Genomic DNA, 18167 nt, shown 5'->3' on the forward strand with positions numbered 1-18167 from the left:
TCTCTCTCTCTCTCTCTCTCTCTCTCTCTCTCTCTCTCTCTCTTTCTTTCTTTCTTAAATAGAACTCAGGAGCAGCAGCCCAGGGATGGAACTACCTACAGTGGGTTAGGCCTTCCCCCATCAGTTGCTGATTAAGAAAATCAGTCTTACAGCTGGATCTTATGGAGACATTTCCTCAATTGAGATTCCCTCCTTTCAGATGACTCTATTGTACATCAACTTGACGTAAGACTAGTGGACTCTTTACAAAGCAGATTGTCCTATAAAGCGTGAGAAGCCCTGAACAAGACAGACTGCTCACCAGGGCCCCTTAGAGTCTGTCTACAGAATAACTCTTCCCAGAAGAGGACTCTTTGGCCTTTAACTGCAACCCCTTTCTTGAGCAGGACTCATTTATTAGAATGTAGAGTTCCTAACAATCACACAAGCCAAATTTAAAAAGTAAATGTTTATTTACCAACCTAACACACACAACCCAAATTTTTCCTGTTTTATCTCTTGATCCCTGTCTGATATAGCATCTTTATACCTTATATCCTTATGAGTTTGAGACACAACGGTTGTATTTGCCTTTCCTAATTAGCACTGTAAAGGAGGGTTTGGGCCAAAGGACCAGGAACACAAGGTCAGAAGTTAGTGGGTATGACTGAAGTGGTGCGCTTCCCCTTGCTGTCTTCTGGACAGGGCACACGAGCACCGGAAACAACTACTGACTACAGCCTTGCCAAACGCTGGTATGGTGATCTTCTACTGCCGCTTGCTCTGGGCTTAGAATAATACATTTATTCTTTTACATCTTTTATATTTATGGGTAGGATTCAAATAGTAAGATGTCCATGTTAAGACCGGTGTGATGGTTAATACCGACAGGTAACATATTGGGACTTAGACTTGCTCAAGAGACGAACTTCCGGGAATTACTGTGAGGAATTATCTACTTCAAATTGAGGAGGAAGATCCAAAGTAAATGTGGGAAACACCATTCCAGGGGCTGGAGTCCCAGACTACACCAATGGCGAAAGCCAGCTGAGTACCAGCATGCATCTTTCTCTCTGATTTCTGACTCCTGATGGATGTGACGTGGCCAGCTGCCTCCGGCTCTTAAGCAAGTCTAAGTCCCAAGCAAGACGTTACCTGCCAGTATAACCCGGCACACCAGTCTTAACATGGATGTCTTACTATTTGAATCCTACCGTCAAGCCTTCCCTGCCATGATGGAAGTATAAACCAAAATAACCAACCCCCCAATTCTGCCAAAATAACCAATGCCCCCTCACCCGAATCCAAAAGCTGCTGCTGCTTCATCTTCTTTTTCTTTTTAAGTCTGGCTGCCCTAGAACTAACTATGTAGACCAGGCTGGCCTCAAACTCACAGTGATCCACTTGACTCTGCCTCCTCACCGCTGGGATTAAAGATGGCGCCCCATCAGGACCACTTTCTAAATTGCTTCTTGCCAGGTGTTCGGTCACCCGTCACCAGGGGGTGAATATGTAATGTAACTAGTGTGGTCGCTCGGGCTTACAGTCTTAGCACAAGGGATACTGAAGGCAGAGGATTATGAGTTCAAGGCCAGCCTGGACTGAGAGTGGGTTTGAGGCCAGCTATCATTTGTATTCCAGATAGTGTCGTTTTAGTATCAGTTTGTGTCCTCAACTGGCTCAATGCAGTTTTAAGAGCCAGTCATTCCTAGTGCTTTTTCTTTTACTCAAAAATTATTTTATCGTGTACACTAGAGAGTTTATGTCACTAGAGCAGAGGCTGTGGACAACTCACATTTCCAGTTGGGTGGGAGTACCTACCCACTTTAGTCCTGTAGTGGCCAACCAGTGAATTCTGCTTTCTGTCAGAGTCAGGTGCATTTAGCATTCTTATCATCTCAGTTCTTCTCAAGATGCTTTCAGGAGGGAACTGCTTTCTTAGTCAAACGGTCGAGATCCCCAGGGAGATCGGGGGCAAGGCCTTTGGACTTCAGGATTCTTAAGATTTTATTACCAATCATAAGACGGACCCGTGTCACACCGTGAGAGTTCCTCAGGATCACACCTATTTGGGAGAATCAGGCCAGTTTGTAAATCCATTCCTTTACTTTAGCCACATGTGATGCTGTGGCCGTGGGGCAGTGCTGACTGGGACAGGCCCTTCCTGGGAGCATGCATGTGACCCATGATGGCGGAGGTCTCACTCCTAATGCTTTTTATCTTGGGTAACATTAAAGAAACTTGCTTTTTGGTGTATTTTATTTTGGATACTCGGGACGTGGCTAAGAACTGCTTGGTCTAAACAGAAGAAGTTGGTTGTGACTCAGTTCTGTTGCTCAGCTCAACAGTTGGTCTTTGGAAGTCTACAACTTCATCCAGCCAGCCACCAGCCTGAGCCTGACAGGATGGCTAAAAGGACTCAGTTTTGGCTCACTTGCTCTTGCCTTGAGAGCAGACCCCTAGGGAACTCAACCATTCTGAGGTACAAGGACTCCAAACAGATTCTTAGCACTTGCTCTTGAAAGAGGAAAAACTGAACTTTTCAACTCAGGTCCTCTTACCCCTCCCATCCAGAGACTGTTCCCGGAACACTCCTGAACTTCTCACCCCAGAGTACATTCCTGAACTCTTCCCGACCCCCTCCTAACTGAAGACTGTTCCAAGAACATTTTTGAGATAGGGGCCTCCTGGTACTACCCCAGAATGTTCCAATGGATCAGGTACATTGCCAAAATATAGGACACGACCCCTTGGTTATGTAAAGCCCCTTGGCAAGACCCCTTAGTGACGTAAATTTGTACTTTCTCCACCCTGTTCNCCCCTTGCCCTTTTCTTATAAAAGCCTGTGAAAATTTGGGCTGGGNGNCGAATCTCCTCTGCACCATGCCGGGTGTATGAGTTTCGACCCCAGAGCCTCTGGTNTATGTGCTTTTTATGTGCTTTCTTGTCGTTGCTGTATTAAATCTTACTCTCTACACCTTAAGTTCGGTCTCAGTGTCTTCTTGGGTGCGCGGCTGTCCCGAGGCTTGAGTGAGTGTCTCCCTTTGGGAGTCTTAGAGTCTTTCACTCTAGAGTTCAAAAACAATTCTCATCTTTATTTCAAGAACATTTTACTGTACATATATGTTTTTATTTGCTCCTCCTCCTCTTCCCCCCACTCTGGGAACCTCGTCATTTATCCTTGTAGTTAGGATTATATTGGATTCCGTCAATCCAGCACCCTTCCTTGAGATGGCTCAGGAACTCTTCAAGCTTTGCCAGGGATCTTTGGGTCTATCACTCCATTGTCTGCTGCTGCCTTCTGCTCTTCTTCTCTTTAAATCTGGATGCCACCTCTACAGGAAATTCAATTTACTCCTTTTCAGCATCAAGTGAATCGTCAGGATGGCAAAAGAGGCCAACAGCGTCAGTACCCCCGTCACTGTGTAAGTCAGACCCAGGAAAAGGCCTCCTCCCCCGATCCATGTCAGAGTGGAAAGGACAACGGACTTTTCTCCTTGGAACATGGTTACTGGAAAGTCTAAGAAGATCTGTTAAGGACCTGGCTCAGTATTTATCATCTATACCATAGCATATGCAAACACACTAAATTAAGTTATATAAAATTGATCTTTTTCACAGACAAAAAAAAAACCCAACCTAGGTGATTATTCTGTTTCATGTGTTTCCACGCAGTCAAATAAAACTCTTATCTTGCTAGAATAAAATTAGTCATAACAAGGCTCTCTTCAACATATCTATAGTGTAGAAAGAAGATGTGGACACAAATAGATCTGGATGACTTGTCAATAGCTGGCTAGTGAATGGATAATCTAACTCCCTTTGATGAGTCCAAGGTAGCACAAAGGATAGAGACAGCGCTCTTCACAGCAAACCTGAGGCTTTATTCGTGAACCGGAAGACTCAGAAAAGGCCAAGTTCCTTAACTGGCTAAGGCTTGAGTCCCTTCAACAGAGAAAATTCCTTCCGAGGAGTAAGAACAATAAATAAAGCCTCAGGATGAACACAGAAACATTTTTTGGTGAGAACTCTAAATCTAAAAGAAGGGTGCTTGTCAGGGTTTTGAAAAGTCAGTGTCCTGTTGCCTGTGAGAAAGTGTTTGAAGTGGGCTTGCTATGTAGCATTGTAATGATATCATCTTCATGGGGCTTGTGGCCTGAGGGTTTTAAACATCTGGTGCCTTTTGTAAATGAAACAAATAAACAAACAAAGCCTTCTCATAGCAACACAGACGACAGAGGCATTTCCCAGCCAAGCCCTTAAAGGGCTTCCAATCTCTTGGCAATGAACTATTTAAAGGCGCAAGGAACTATGTTAGGAACAAATATCTCTCTCTCTCTCTCTCTCTCTCTCTCTCTCTCTCTCTCTCTCTCTCTCTCTCTCTCTCCCTCCCTCCCTATCTCTCCCTTCATTATCACTTGGTCTTTTATCTTCCAGTGTTGCCTTACCTGTGTTCTCTCCCAGTTCAATTGAAAGAGTCCTATTCTCACCTCCAGACCCCCCTTTTCCCTTTCAGTAGGAGAGAGTGATGCTGCAGGCTAGGTTTACTTCTTTAGCCTGGCCATCACACAGGGGGAGTGCAAACAGGGACTGACACTCAGCATTGAAGCTGTGTACAATCAGCTTCCAATCAGCGGCCAAGTGTGGCTGTTAGGAGAGTCATGGAGGAGACTTAGCATGTCCAGAGAGGAGAATAGAAACAGTGTATCGCTTTTAGGGTATGGCTTCCTTTCGTCATTCTCATCCCAGACTCATTACAGCCAAGGGAGAGGGCAGCATTGTTTTCTGTCTGTGCTATCTCTCCTCTACTTTACTGTTATGGTCGACACAGGTCTGTGGGATCAGGAGATTCAACTTGAGAGACACCAGGCAACATTCTATCCCTGTTTTAAAGCAACCACTGCAAGAGAAAGCAAAGGTTGATAGGACAGGGATGTCAGTCAGCAGGGATCCCACAGAGGAGCAGCTCTACTTTTCCATTGGAGAGTTCTACAAACCTGCTCCAGGAGAGAGAAGAAATGGAGGAGAGAGAGAAGAAATTTCACATTGTGGTTTTCCATCCCGGGACTAGGGATAGAGCTCAGGGAAAGAGCATTTGCTCTGTCCTGGGGAAAAAGAGAAACAGGAGTTTCTCATTCAGCCTCACTGGGAGCTAGAGAGACTTTACACAAGAGGACAGTTCAGTGTGGAGCAGCTCTGGCCTGCTGGGTGTCCTCTAGAACAATCTCAGCCAGTAACCCTGGCATGTTATAAGAGGTGTGTGTGCTTAATTGGGTGGCTGTTTCAAAGCTGAGTGTGAGCCTGCCTAAGAAATCTACCTGCTTTGGGGACATGAGCTCTGAAGACCACAGTTAATATAAATTATGTGTAAATTTATAACTTCTTAAAGATAAGGCTTAGTTACACTTTATAGTTAAATCTTCATTTTTTGTTTTTTTTTTTAAATCAAGAGTCACATTTGTGTTTTTGAATTTGAAGGGAAAAAAAATCACAATCTGTTATTCAAACATATGTCTCCTAACTTGGCCCACATGTCTGTTACTAAGACATCGACTCCCACTGCTGGCTCTGATCCGAAGAGAGGAAGCGTACACATGTGCAGCACACAGCTCACAGCACTCCTGGCAGGGCCTGAGCCAAGCTGTCCGTAGCCACACAGTGAAGTCTTCATCGAGCAAGCCGTTGCTTGCTGGCTCGTCTGTATCTGGTTCATAGGTAGGGTTGGCCACGAACAGAAGCTTCACCCTTCCTGGGGTGGTAAGCGGGGGAGATGGGCTTCCTTCACTCTAACACACTTCTGTCTAAAAGTTCTATAGTCTCTGTCAGTTTCTGCTATTCTAGTCTACCCTCCAACTGTACTCTTACTATCCCCTCCCCCTCTACTTTCTTAACTCCCTCATCTCATTCCACTCTATACGACAGTGCCTTACCCCAATGCTTTAGATGTCTAGGCTCTACCATTTATTGGTCTTTCTTGGGGACAAATTATTCCCCTATTTATCCATACCTGACAGTGCTACTGGCTGCTGGTCCTTAAAAAAACAAAACAAAACAAAACAAAACAAAAAACCAAAAGACATATTAAGTATCTAATCTGGACACAGTTACATAATGATATTTGATAGTGGACCCTGCATCTGCCACTTCTGCACACTGTTTTGGCTGAAGGTACTTGAAAGTCATTAAGGACAAGGTGGGCACACTGCCTTTCCACTCGCTCCTGAAAATGTAGCGGGAGTTGACAAATGCCCTCAGACATGTGAAGACAGACTTTCAGTCAGGTGTGGGGATAAACATCTTTAATCTCAGCACTTGGGAGACAGAGGTTAGGGCCAGCCTGGTCTACAGAGGGAGTTCTAGGACAGCCAGGGTTACATAGTGAGACCCTGTCACAAAAAAAAAGAAAGAAAGAAAGAAAGGAAAGGAAAGGAAAGGAAAGGAAAGGAAAGGAAAGGAAAGGAAAGGAAAGGAAAGGAAAGAAAAGAAAAGAAAAGAAAAGAAAAGAAAAGAAAAGAAAGGAAAGGAAGGAAGAAAGAAAGGAAGGAAGGAAGGAAGAAAGAAAAAGGAAGAAAAAAAAGAAAGGGAAGGAAGGAAAAAAGGAATTTAAACAAAGAAGTAAGGAAGAAATATTGTTGCCATCAGGAATCTGCACAAACAAATTTGGTCACACCAACCCTCAGGTGTTCTTCCACAACTGATAACTCCTTTTAAAACCAGTATATAAATGTACCCAGTCATCACTTCTTTGGGGCTCCTTTTCTTGGGAGGGTTCCAAAATACAGTAGTGTAATCTATCAAAATTTGTACCTTTTCCCCTGACACCTCAGTCCCAAGCCCCACCCCCAGCCCCCTGAATGGAAGGGGCGGTGCTTTCCTCTTGCGGGCATTCCCACAAGACAAGCTCTCTGTTTCTCAGTGCTCCACCTATCTGCCCGGAGGGCACACACAGAATATGGCGCACGCCTTTAATCCCAGCACTCGGGAGGCAGAGGCAGGCGGATTTCTGAGTTCGAGGCCAGCCTGGTCTACAAAGAGAGTTCCAGGACAGCCAGGGCTACACAGAGAAACCCTGTCTCGAAAAACCAAAAAAAAAAAAAAAAAAAAAAAAAAAAAAAAAAGAATTCTACAACTAGTAGCCAGATTTTGCCTTCACTCGGAGGAAGGGGCGTGGCATAGGAGGATACTGTAGGAGATGCTCAAACTGTAGTTACCAGCAGGTAAGCCTTCGGCGAAGGCGTGCACGCGGTTCAGTCGGCGGTACAGTTTTTTGAAAGTGGGAAAGGCAGCCGTCCGCATCCACACAATGAAGTCCTCATTGATAAAGCCATTGTTCCCTGGGTCATCTAGATCCAGTTCATAGATAGGTTTGGCCCAGTGCAGAGGCTTCGAACTTCCTGTGGCGGGCGGGGCATGAGGAATAGGACAGAGAAGAGTCAGTTCGCCCTTCAGTTTCTCCAACAAGAAAGAACTGCATTCCCAATGAAAGAGAAATAGAAATTTGACTTTAAAAACCGAGTGCGCATAGGAGTTTAACAAGCAATCATTAATTATATTGGCTTTAAGCATTCTAAGGGACGTATAAGATAATTATGTAGGGCTAATGAGAGATGATATCAGGGCTTGTAGGATAGTTCAGTGGTCAGCGTGAGTGCTGTCAAGACTGCAGACCTGAGTTCAATTCCTGAAACCCACAAAGTGGGAGAAGAGATTCGGCTTCTGACTTCTCCCAGATGAATGTAGCACACTCATTCTTGCCCCATATACACACCCACACTCACCCCATGATAAATAAATGTAGAAGAAGGAAGGAAGGACGGAAGGAAGGAAGGAAAGGAAGGAAGGAAGGAAGGAAGGAAGGAAGGAAGGAAGGAAGGAAGGAAGGAAGGAAGGAAGGAAGAGAAGGAAGGGGCCAGCACTGGAACCACAGGCCTAGTAGAAGAAGCCAGGAGACATATCTATGTTGACTTTGCACCAACTCTTACAAGTCTGTTTTCTACAGAGAGCATGGTTGTCCCCACTCTACAGAGCATTCTTGAGAACAGAATCACCTCATCCATCCGCTAACATTTACTCCCCAGTGCCTGGAACACAACAGGTATTCAATGAATGCTCAATGAAGGGACCAAAGAGGTTTACTCAGTCTGCCACAGTTGATAGAATCCATGCTGAATTTCAGATAGCTAACCAACAACAGCAACTTGTGAGAGGAACTTTTTTTTTGCTACTTTAAGGCTAGCTCCTCTACCCACAGGAAACTCAAAAAATAAACAAGAAGCCTCTTAGACTGCTGTGACGTCACATGCTTTTAATCCCACCTCTTGGGAGGTAGAGACAGGTGACTCAGTGAATTCTCAGTCAGCCAAAACTACATAGTGATACTTTGCCTCAAAGACAACAACAACAAACAAAAGCTCAAAACTAAAACACCACTCTTTCTCAGCTGGAACTGTCGGCTTCTCACAGAAACCCCCAGACATGAGCTTACAATTTTTATAAGCTCATTTTATCGTTTTTTTTTTTGTTTTGATAAAAGGTGTTTTTATAAAAGGTGTTTATAAAAGCCACATTAAGTGTAGTATAGTACATTCATCTAATATTTCCTTTGGAAATAATCCTGAGCTAGAGAATCTTCCTCTGCAAACATCTATTTTGCAACCTCCACCCTCCATTTTGGCCCTTCTCAAGACATCACTCATTCACTCTAGTTAAAAAATGTGTTTGGGGCTCACATTACAGTCCCCAGCTACTTTCAAATTTGTCTTGTACCCATGACCCAAGACAGTGAATGTCAGGGATAACTCGTGCCAGATACAGCTTTGTTAGAAATGCAGGGTCCGATGCCTTCTTCCTGTGTGTCTGAAGAGAGTGACAGTGCACATAAAATAAACCAATCTTAAAACAACAACAACAACGACGACGAAAGGTTGGTTTCAAGACCTCTCTATCACCTAATCCTACCACTTCCCATGTGTCTAGATGGTCTGTGACATCAGCTTTCTTATTTTCCAAGTTAATTTGGGTCATTTGTTTCCATCCATCCATCCATCCATCCATCCATCCATCCATCCATCCATGCATGCATCCATTCAATAACAATTTTGACCATACAATTTACTATGTATCAAAGTTCAAGGATAATAAAATAAAAACTGCATAATTTCCTTGAAGAAACTTATAGACAGCTACTATGCAGAGTATAATGTGATAACTCTTTAAGTCAGGAACAAGGGACAGCAAGAAATAAGAGAAAGCCAAAGACTCTATAGTACAGGCCTGAAGATATTGTGGTAAAACTAAACAACAGAATGATGTTGTCTCGTTCCTTGAAGAACTAATGATTGACTTTAAATTCAGAGACTAGATGTGCTTGTCAGCACAGGACAGCCCCAGTTGATGGCTGGTGTGCAGGAGCCCAAGCCATTTAGAATTTATTCCAAGCAGTCTATATGCATGCCTGTGACTTCATTCTTTCAGCCTCTGGACATGGACTGGCCCTGAAGTTGGTGAGATGTACATGTGCCGTGAATAGGGTGACTTCCTTAACTTGTGACTGATAAGCAGAGACATTTTAATCAAAACACAATGTAAGGCATCCCTGTGACCCCTGCCAGCTGCTCAGCACTCGAGCCAGCCACTGCACAGTTTCTGACTTTGCCTGTCAGATGTGTGAAGCTGCCAAGCTGTAACTCAGAGGGGCTGGTGCTTAGGGCTCGGAGTCCAGGCAATTATAGATCCAGGTCTATGTTCATCTTGCCTATGTAGGAAATAGATGCTGAGCCATCCTGCTGATGCGTACGTGCTCTCAACAGCCACTTTGCAATATGCTCTAAATGGATCACTAGGTATTATTTGATACCGGACTTTTATTTGCTAGGAAACTCTTTTAACTGTGAAGAGCTTGGATGCATGATTGGTGTAAAATAAGTGCATTTTCTTCAGTTGATGGGAATGACATGGTCTGGCTGACGCCATTCCACATGGCAGCAACAGTGATGCTACTGATCGTGTGAAAACAGAAGATAGAAATGAGGAGGACTTCTGAACTTATGAAAAGTCTGTGAGTGAGGACTGCGTACAGACAGCGGTTTTAACTCCTACAGAAGGTCCATTTATATATCCTCCTGGGAGCATGCCTTCATTGGGATTCAGTGAAGCTGGTTGTGCCGTGGCACACACCTTTAGTCCTAAGGCTCAGTAGTCAGGGGTAGGGGGATCTCTGCGAGTCCAAGGGTCAGCCAGAGTGAGACTGTGAGACCCTGTTCCCAGAAAATAAGAAATAAATGCCTTCACTTTTATTTTTATTTATTTGTTTGTTTGTTTGTTTGTTTTTTATATAGCTTTTGAGGCAAAGTCTCACTTTGTGTCTCAGATTGGCCTGAAGTTTGTGGTCCTCCTTTTCCAGATTCCTTAGACCTGGGATGGCTGTATGCCATTCCACTGTGTGTGTGTGTGTGTGTGTGTGTGATGTACCTGTGCATATATGCACAAGCATGTATACATACATATATATATATATATATATATATATATATATATATATATATGAGCATGTGTACACTCATAAGCACTGCTGGTTGTCTTCCACCTCATCTTTTGAGGTAGGGTCTTTCCTGAACTTAGAATACACCAATTGGCTAGACTGTCTGACTAGTGGAGCTCCCGGGGACTGGACCACCAACCCAAGAGTGCACATGGAGAGACCCATGGCTCCGGCCGTCTATGTGGCAGAGGACGGCCTTGTTGAACATCAATGGGAGGAGAGGCCCTTTGGCCTGAGGGTGTTTAATGCCCCAGTGTAGGGGCATGCCAGGGCGGGAAGATGGGAGTGGGAGCACCCTCATAGAAGCAGGGGGAGAGGGATGGAATTGCGGGTTTCTGAACCCGAGACCTGGAAAGGGGAAAACATTTGAAATGTAAATAAAGAAAATATCCAATTAAAAAAAAATGTTTGGCTAGGGGCTCCAGGAACCTACCTGTTTCCTCCTGTTCCCAGCACATAGTCACAAGTAGGCACTATCACACCTAGTTTTTTTGTGGGTAGCTGGGATTCGAACCCCTGTCCTCAGGCTTGTGCAGCAGGCACATTACCTACTGAGCTCTCTCCCTAGTCCCCAAGTTTTTACTTAAAATTGTTTTCATAGCCAAAGAAATGATCTGTTGCCTTCATTAGCACAGAACGAACTGCGAACTGTTAAATGAAGCCAGTTTTATGTGAATGTCTTCAGACCGGAAAACTCAGGCAATAATAAACCCCTGGGTTTAATTTCTCATAGAATCAAAGCAAAGCTCTTGGAAGGTCAACCATGAAGATAACAACCTGTCATTTATTACAGATGTTACTGTAAACTCAGTTAAGAACTTGAGTGAAAATTTTAAATGGTTTGCTTTTGTAGTGATAGAAGAAGTGTCTATTTGGTGGAGCAGAACCCCAGAGTGAATGAAGCTAATTCCCTCAGTTAAACAGGAAAGCAACAGAGAGGAAATGTCTTTAAACAGGTATGGTACATACATAAATCACATGAATGCTACAAGACATTACATACTTCAGCATGAATATCATCCATTAAACAGGATGTTCAGAGGACCTGACATCTTAAGGAATGTTTCTGCATACCAACAACTCATGTGTTGCACAATGATCCCGGACTTTTTTTTTTTTTTTCTAATGAGCCCTTTAACTTTCAGTTGCATTTTGTGCAAGTTAATTGAAAATCTTTTCTTAAAGTATGCAAAATAGGTAATGTCAGAAAGATACCTTGGGAAGTCTTTGTGAACAATACTTATTGAAAACTAAATTTCCGAATGAGGAAACATTAGTATGTACTTATATGGCAGCAAAGGAATAATTGAGCACATTATAGAATGATAGTTCAGTATAATCATGCCTTGGATTATTTTGGTTTCTATAAAGACTATTGGTACTTTTGATTAAAAAGATTTTTGTGCCAGAAAAAAAGTGATATTGAGAAAGTCCAGGATTTATATGATAGCATCTAAACTTAATGAGAAATTCAAAAAATAGGAGAAAAAATCCTATGAAATAAAACTTTCCCACAAAAATATTTGGGTTAAAATGCTAACATATGGGGCTGGAGAGATGGCTCAGTGGTTAAGAATACTCACTGACTACTCTTTTAGAGGTCCTGAGTTCAATTCCCAGCAACCACATGGTGCCTCACAATCATCTGCAATGGGATCTCATGACCTCTTCTAGTGTGTCTGAAGACAGAGACAGTGTAGTCATACATAAAATAAATAAATCTTTAATAAAAAAATGCTAACATACTTCTCTACAATGACAGACAACTCCATTTTCCTCCATTTAACCAAATAGGCTGTGAGCATGGAGACAGTCTTTACTCAGAGTCAAAAGAGAAGACTCATTTAAAGGTCAAATCAATGTCAAATTGATTACCTACAGAATTCATCTTTTAAAGTTGCAAACAATTTTTTGAAACAATTAAAAATAATAAGGCCATAACACTTACTGCCAAAAAAATCAATTTAGCTTGTGAATAGATATTCAAAAATTATTTGAAGTATTATTTTCAAATATTTTGATAATGACAAAGGAAATATTTTTTAAAATGTTTAATATACATTTATATATGTAAAAATTTGGAAAAACAGCATTTTAAAAGTAGATTTAAATTTTTATTTATTTATTTATTTTTCTTTCTTTCTTTATTTATTTTTATTTTTCATTTCGTTCTTTTAGATTTAAATTTTTTAAGTGGGCTTGTGTAGAGTTATTTTATAGGCTAATCAATACTGTATCAATTTATTAATCAATAAATGAAAACTTCAAATAAGAAACATACTTTTTTTTATTCTAAAATATGTATCCAGTTGAAGACAGGCATGGTGGTGCTTGCCTTTAATGCAAGGACTCTGAAGTCAGAGGCAGATGGATCTCTGAGTTTGAGGCCAGCTTGGTCTACACAGTGAGTTCCAGGACAGCAAAAGCTACACAGAGAAACCTTGCCTTGAAATAACAAACAAAGCATCAGACAAAAAAAAAAAATGTATCCAGTTGCATAATAAATTACAGCTTAAACCCAAACTTTCTAAACCACTTACTTTTTTCTTAACAGCTAATTGGAACAAAGCACAGAACCAATTATTTTTAGTTTCGAATAGGGAGACAATGGTGGTGCCCAAGATGGGGAAAGTTAGAACAGGAGTCAAAGAAAAAAAGGTGCCTCAGGGCATACCCCACCCCTGGACCAATTATAAAAACATACAGGAACTGGGTAGTCTGGTCTACACAGTGAGCTCAGGACAGCTACGCAGAGATACCCTGTATCATGAAAACACACACAGAGTGAGAGGGAGGGATGGGGGTGGGGATGGAGGTGGGGGTGGGGGTGGTGTGACATCTTTCTGGATCATACCTGCAAACGTACTGGTGAAGTTACTGGATCTTGGATTCCGAAATTTGACATACTTATCTGTCCACCATGTAAGTCCACTCTTTAGCATTGGGACGTCTATCTGTGTAGATGAATTCAGGTTGTATGAAAGAGTTATGGTATCTGAAATAAATTTAAAATCACAGTGGACATGTTAGGTAGCCATTTTGCCACCTTTCAAAATGACCCAGACCCAGATGAAAAACAAATTAGGGTGGTTTTTGGTTTTTGTTTTTTGTTTTCTCTAGACACTCAACACGCCTACAGGCCATACATGCTGATTCATGAGATCATTTTTTCCTTTACCAACACTGGGCCAATTATTGAAAAATATTCTTTGGCTCCATTTAACTCATGTTCCCTGATTATTCCTTCAGATTGCTGGCGAGGGAGAAGTTATTTACAAACGAAATGCCAGACATTAATGTTCTGGCTTATCCTGGATAAAATATTTGGCACTAAGCAAGTAAATTAAACCAGCTACTCTGCTTCCCGGGTAACATCCCAGATGTAGAGGGGGTGGGGTTACATAGTTATGAAGGAGGTAGGTAAAAGTCACCTACCGTTGAATATGCTGTTGGCAATTGCACCACAAGGAATGATGGGAGTGTCATTGTGGGACACTTGGAACGGATCACAGTTCGTAGTATCCTGTATGCAAGATGATGCATCAATTAGAAGTGTTTTTGGCAAACTCAGACTATTGAAAGAGAGGCTACTGGCAAGGTGCATCAACCGTCACTAGTGGATGGGCTGCTCTCTGTGCTTCTCAGGCTTTCTGGCTCACTTAGACCTCAAAATGCTCATTCTTTGGAGATATGTGCGCTTGTGGGTGTCTAGAGATGTTGTTTCCTTGTTAACAGTACAGAGAATGTCAAAAGTATTTGCAGGAAGGATTTTTACCTTGCTATGCTGAGTATCACATCAGGTCTCTATGGAAACAGTTTTTAAAACCTTCCTGTTAAAGTGTACCATACTCAGAGGGCCCCTTGGCTCAGGTTCCAGAGCCAGATTACTTCACTGGGAAGTGCTTCGCTAAACATGTTTAGGTTATCACTTCCATAGACCGTCAAGAGAAGAGTCTCGCTAACATATGTGAACTGCTGACAATAAAAACTTAGGTCCACAAAGATATCCAGTTCAACAAAGGCTTTTATTCAGGAAATTCTTTAAGTAGGATAGATCAAGGGCTTCAGTTATAGAAAGGACAGACAAACAGGATTAGCAAGTGAGCCAAATAGAGACCAAGGTCTCTTAAAATTCATGAAAGGCTAATTACTCAGTTGCCAAACAATACCTGGTTTAAAGGGGGACAGCGCTCTCTCTCTCTCTCTCTCTCTCCTGGTAATATTTACCCAAAACGCTCAGCCCCTTCACCTTAAGTAAGAATGAAGCAAACGTTTCTATCTTTAAAAACCTAGATGCCGAGGCCTGCCCCACGCCTGTCTTTTAGATGGAAATAACCACCTGGCTTAAAACAAAAGAAGAGAACATTGCACCAAATGGAACTGAGCCTTACCCAAATATCCTTACCCACCAATTGGCTATTGCTTCTTGATAAGATATATTGATAGAGATTCTGATAGAAACCATACAGTTTGTAGTACATATAAACATCACCCTGCATAGAAGAAGGAAAAAAAAAGAAGCAATGACTATGAATTAACTGGAACATTAGTAAGCATTAACACCCCACACCCGATTAAAATAGACAACAGTACACAAAACACTGATGGGAACTGAAAGCTTCTTTTTAAAAGTAGAAACTAGAACCTCAAAAAGAAAATCAATCAATCAATCAATCAATCAATCAAACCAAAACCAAAACAAGACAGCATCTCTCTGAGTAGCCCTGGCTGATGTGGGAGCAGGCTGGCCTTGAATTTATAGGGATCTGCCGGCCTCTACCTCTGGAGTGCTGGGATTAAAGGCAAGCACCACCATGCTCAGCTTTAGGCTGTGTGGCTTCAATACATTCACTTCAGGTTTACAAATACCGTCTCTTTTTGGTAGCCCCAGGAAAAATGCTTTGCACAGCATATTCTAAAGTTTAAAAAAAAATACTATTCACAAGATTTCAATACCTAGATATTTTTCCTTGATGAAACTCAAGTTTCCCTTTGGGTGTCCCTGGTCAATCTAAAACAGTCGGAACATCAGCAGCACTGGTATAAACTTTCCCAGCTGCCTCTTCGGTGTGGTAGCTCCAGGTGCAGAAGTAGTTCTTAACCTGCGGCTCACCGTCCCCTTCAAGGGTCAGTCCTTTCATAGGGAGTTGCCTAAGCCCATCAGAATACTCAGATATTTATGCTATGATTCATAAAAGTTGCAAGATTACAGTCCTGAAGTAGCAAGGGAAATCATTTTGTGGCTGGAGGTCACCGCAGCATGAGAAACTGTATTAAAGGGTCGCAGCATCAGGAAGCTGGAGACTTGTGTAGCTGATGTGATTTGAGACATCAAAGTCCAACAACATCCCGGGGATTTTCCCAGTAAGAGTGGGGTGTATGTGTGGCTCCACTAAGAGGGAGCTGCTGCCCATCCATTATTTGCTAATGCTCTTAGTGGTCCAGCAGTCAACAGCTGTTAACAATGTTCCAGTGAAGAACAGGCTGCGTATTAAGGTGTTGCTGGAGACTGTGCTGTCCTGCAGTATATTTATACTATGACATAGTGAGATGGGGACCTCCTGTCTGTGGAGATGTGTTAAAACCTGTGAGGAATCTAGTCTCGTTGCACTAAATGGTAGTCTGGGAGCAATAGGGTAGATAGCATTATTGTGCTTATTTTGGGACGGATGGAGTCTGGTGTGTTGAGTGCTTTAGTAGTGACTTGGTTTTAGTTGAACAACCTCCCTAGGAGGATTATATGGGGTGTGGTTCTGAGTTTGTGGGACAGTTGTCATGGAGTGACCAGAAGGAGGTGCTGGCTGGCTGGCTGGCTGGCTGGGCTGACTGTGGGTGTGTGTATACCCCTGATTGGATAATGGACCTGTGCTTATCTTTGTATTCTGCCAAAGCTGCAGGCGGTGGTTTGATGGTGAATTCTATCTTTCATTAGGTGATGTAACTTGAAACTGGAATCACCAAGCATGTGCAGGTTAGTATGCGCGCTAGACACATGGACGCTCCTGCGCTCAGGCTGCGGTAAAGTATGTCAATAGCTTAGCCACAAGTTCTCTGCTTTCCCCAAAGACACAGACAAATGGGAAGTCATACTACGTTTTATCTTTGACTTATTTTTTTTCCTTTCTTCCTTCAAATAGTTAACTATTCTGAACCTTCAAGATGGAAAGAGGAATTTAGAAGTTAGGAGGGATGCAAGGGTAGGAGGAGCTGGGTACAGACTAGATCAAGAAAGGTCAGCAGGCTGACAGGAAGGCTTATGGCATGCCATATCTCACAGGACTCTCCTCTCCTGGAGAGAACTTACCTTAGTCACTCTGATGTATCAGTCCCTGGTTCACAAGGCTCCCTGGAACCCTGGCCTTTGTGCAGAATGACTTCAGATCCCAGAGCTAGGGTTACCCTTCAGCTTTGATCCCAGCAGTAAAAGCTGAGAAGGGATATTTTTTTATGCCTCCATGGTCTTATCTAGCAGTCAAGACTTAAATGAGAACTGTATTTTATTCTGCTTCCCAAAGATATTTCAAAAGGTGTATCCTGTGCTCTGCCTTCTGAACTCTTTCTCCTCTTCCTCAGTGCCCTTCCACCTCCAGCATTCCCACCCTGCTGCCCTGCCACATACCCGGCTCCCTCCTTTCTTTCGGAATGTCCCTGAAGGAACCCAGGTACCAGCTGATTTTTGTTCCGTGTCTCCACTGAACTCCTTACCTTAGGGCTACTTACAACTCATTCAGCTTGTCCCAAACCCAAGCCATTATCAGTTCCTGAAAACCGACATACTTCTCCCCTCGCCCCCTCTTTCTTAAAGGTCAGAGTGGACAGCTCTCCTTGCCAGGAGTTTCAGGAGGTTTCTCCACTGGTCCTTCCTAGGGCATGTTAACACCGGAGTTTAACTAACGCAACAGCAGGGACTTCCCTTTATGTTTCTTGGCATTCCTCCCACTGCCAGAGAGCCAGGCTGAGATCCTCTTTGGGACTGAACACGAACGACTACTATGTTATGATGACATGGGGCTGCTGAATCCAACTGCCTGGTGAGTGACACCAACTTAATGTGTGACTTTGCCCAACTCGCAAAGCTTCTTAGTCCAGTAACGTTTTCCCCTAACTCGAGGTGTTACGGCGGAACAAATTCTACAGCCCTGCCCATGCAGATATTTATGGTAGAACCCTGCGGGAAGCGGGTACCGCCACATGGGCCAAGATGGCGCTCTGGCCCATTGCCAGGCCCGTGAACCCTGCATGTTTACTGCCTTGCTGGAGCATGCGCAGTGAAACTGCATGCATATTCCTCATGATCCAGATCTATCAGCCTATCTGTGACTCTGTGACTACTTGAGCTCGTGCCTGGAGCTTGTGTGATTCTGATTGGATGAGGTGGGGTGGACTGAGATGAGTTCAGTTGCTGCGAATATAGGAGAAGAGCGCTTGCTGTAAGAGGAGAAGGGGGAAGAAGCTGCTGGGGAGAGAGCTGTAAGTGAAAAAGCTCCAAGTAAAGAAGCTGCTGTGTAAACCCAACTTGTTGTCCGTGTCATTCTTGTCTCTGTGGGTCGAAGACAATGGCAGAACCGAGTGGCCGATCTCACAAGTTATGTTGGAAAGTTAAGAATCTTCAAGTTTAGAAACATAAAAAAAAAAAAAAAAAAAAAAA

At 43.0% G+C, this 18167-nt stretch overlaps 1 protein-coding gene across 3 annotated transcripts in view; it reads right to left on the reverse strand.

Moving 5' to 3' along the window:
- Positions 1 to 3049: 3049 nt before the first annotated feature.
- Positions 3050 to 18167, reverse strand: part of LOC110311735 (cell cycle control protein 50C) — a 27343-nt gene continuing 12225 nt past the window's right edge. For 2 of the 3 annotated variants that reach the window (XM_021185239.1, XM_021185240.2), the window contains exons 4-8: positions 14911 to 15012; positions 13955 to 14042; positions 13374 to 13514; positions 7164 to 7373; positions 3085 to 3499 (exon numbers count right to left, since the gene is read on the reverse strand). In XM_021185239.1, the coding sequence (XP_021040898.1) occupies positions 3315 to 3499; positions 7164 to 7373; positions 13374 to 13514; positions 13955 to 14042; positions 14911 to 15012 (726 nt within the window). In that variant the 3' untranslated portion in view covers positions 3085 to 3314. Of the gene's footprint in view, positions 3500 to 7163; positions 7374 to 13373; positions 13515 to 13954; positions 14043 to 14910; positions 15013 to 18167 lie in introns of all 3 variants that reach the window. The other variant, XM_021185238.1, reaches the window with a different exon arrangement.

This window comes from Mus caroli, chromosome 16 (assembly GCF_900094665.2).
Source record: "Mus caroli chromosome 16, CAROLI_EIJ_v1.1, whole genome shotgun sequence".
NCBI lineage: Eukaryota > Metazoa > Chordata > Mammalia > Rodentia > Muridae > Mus > Mus caroli.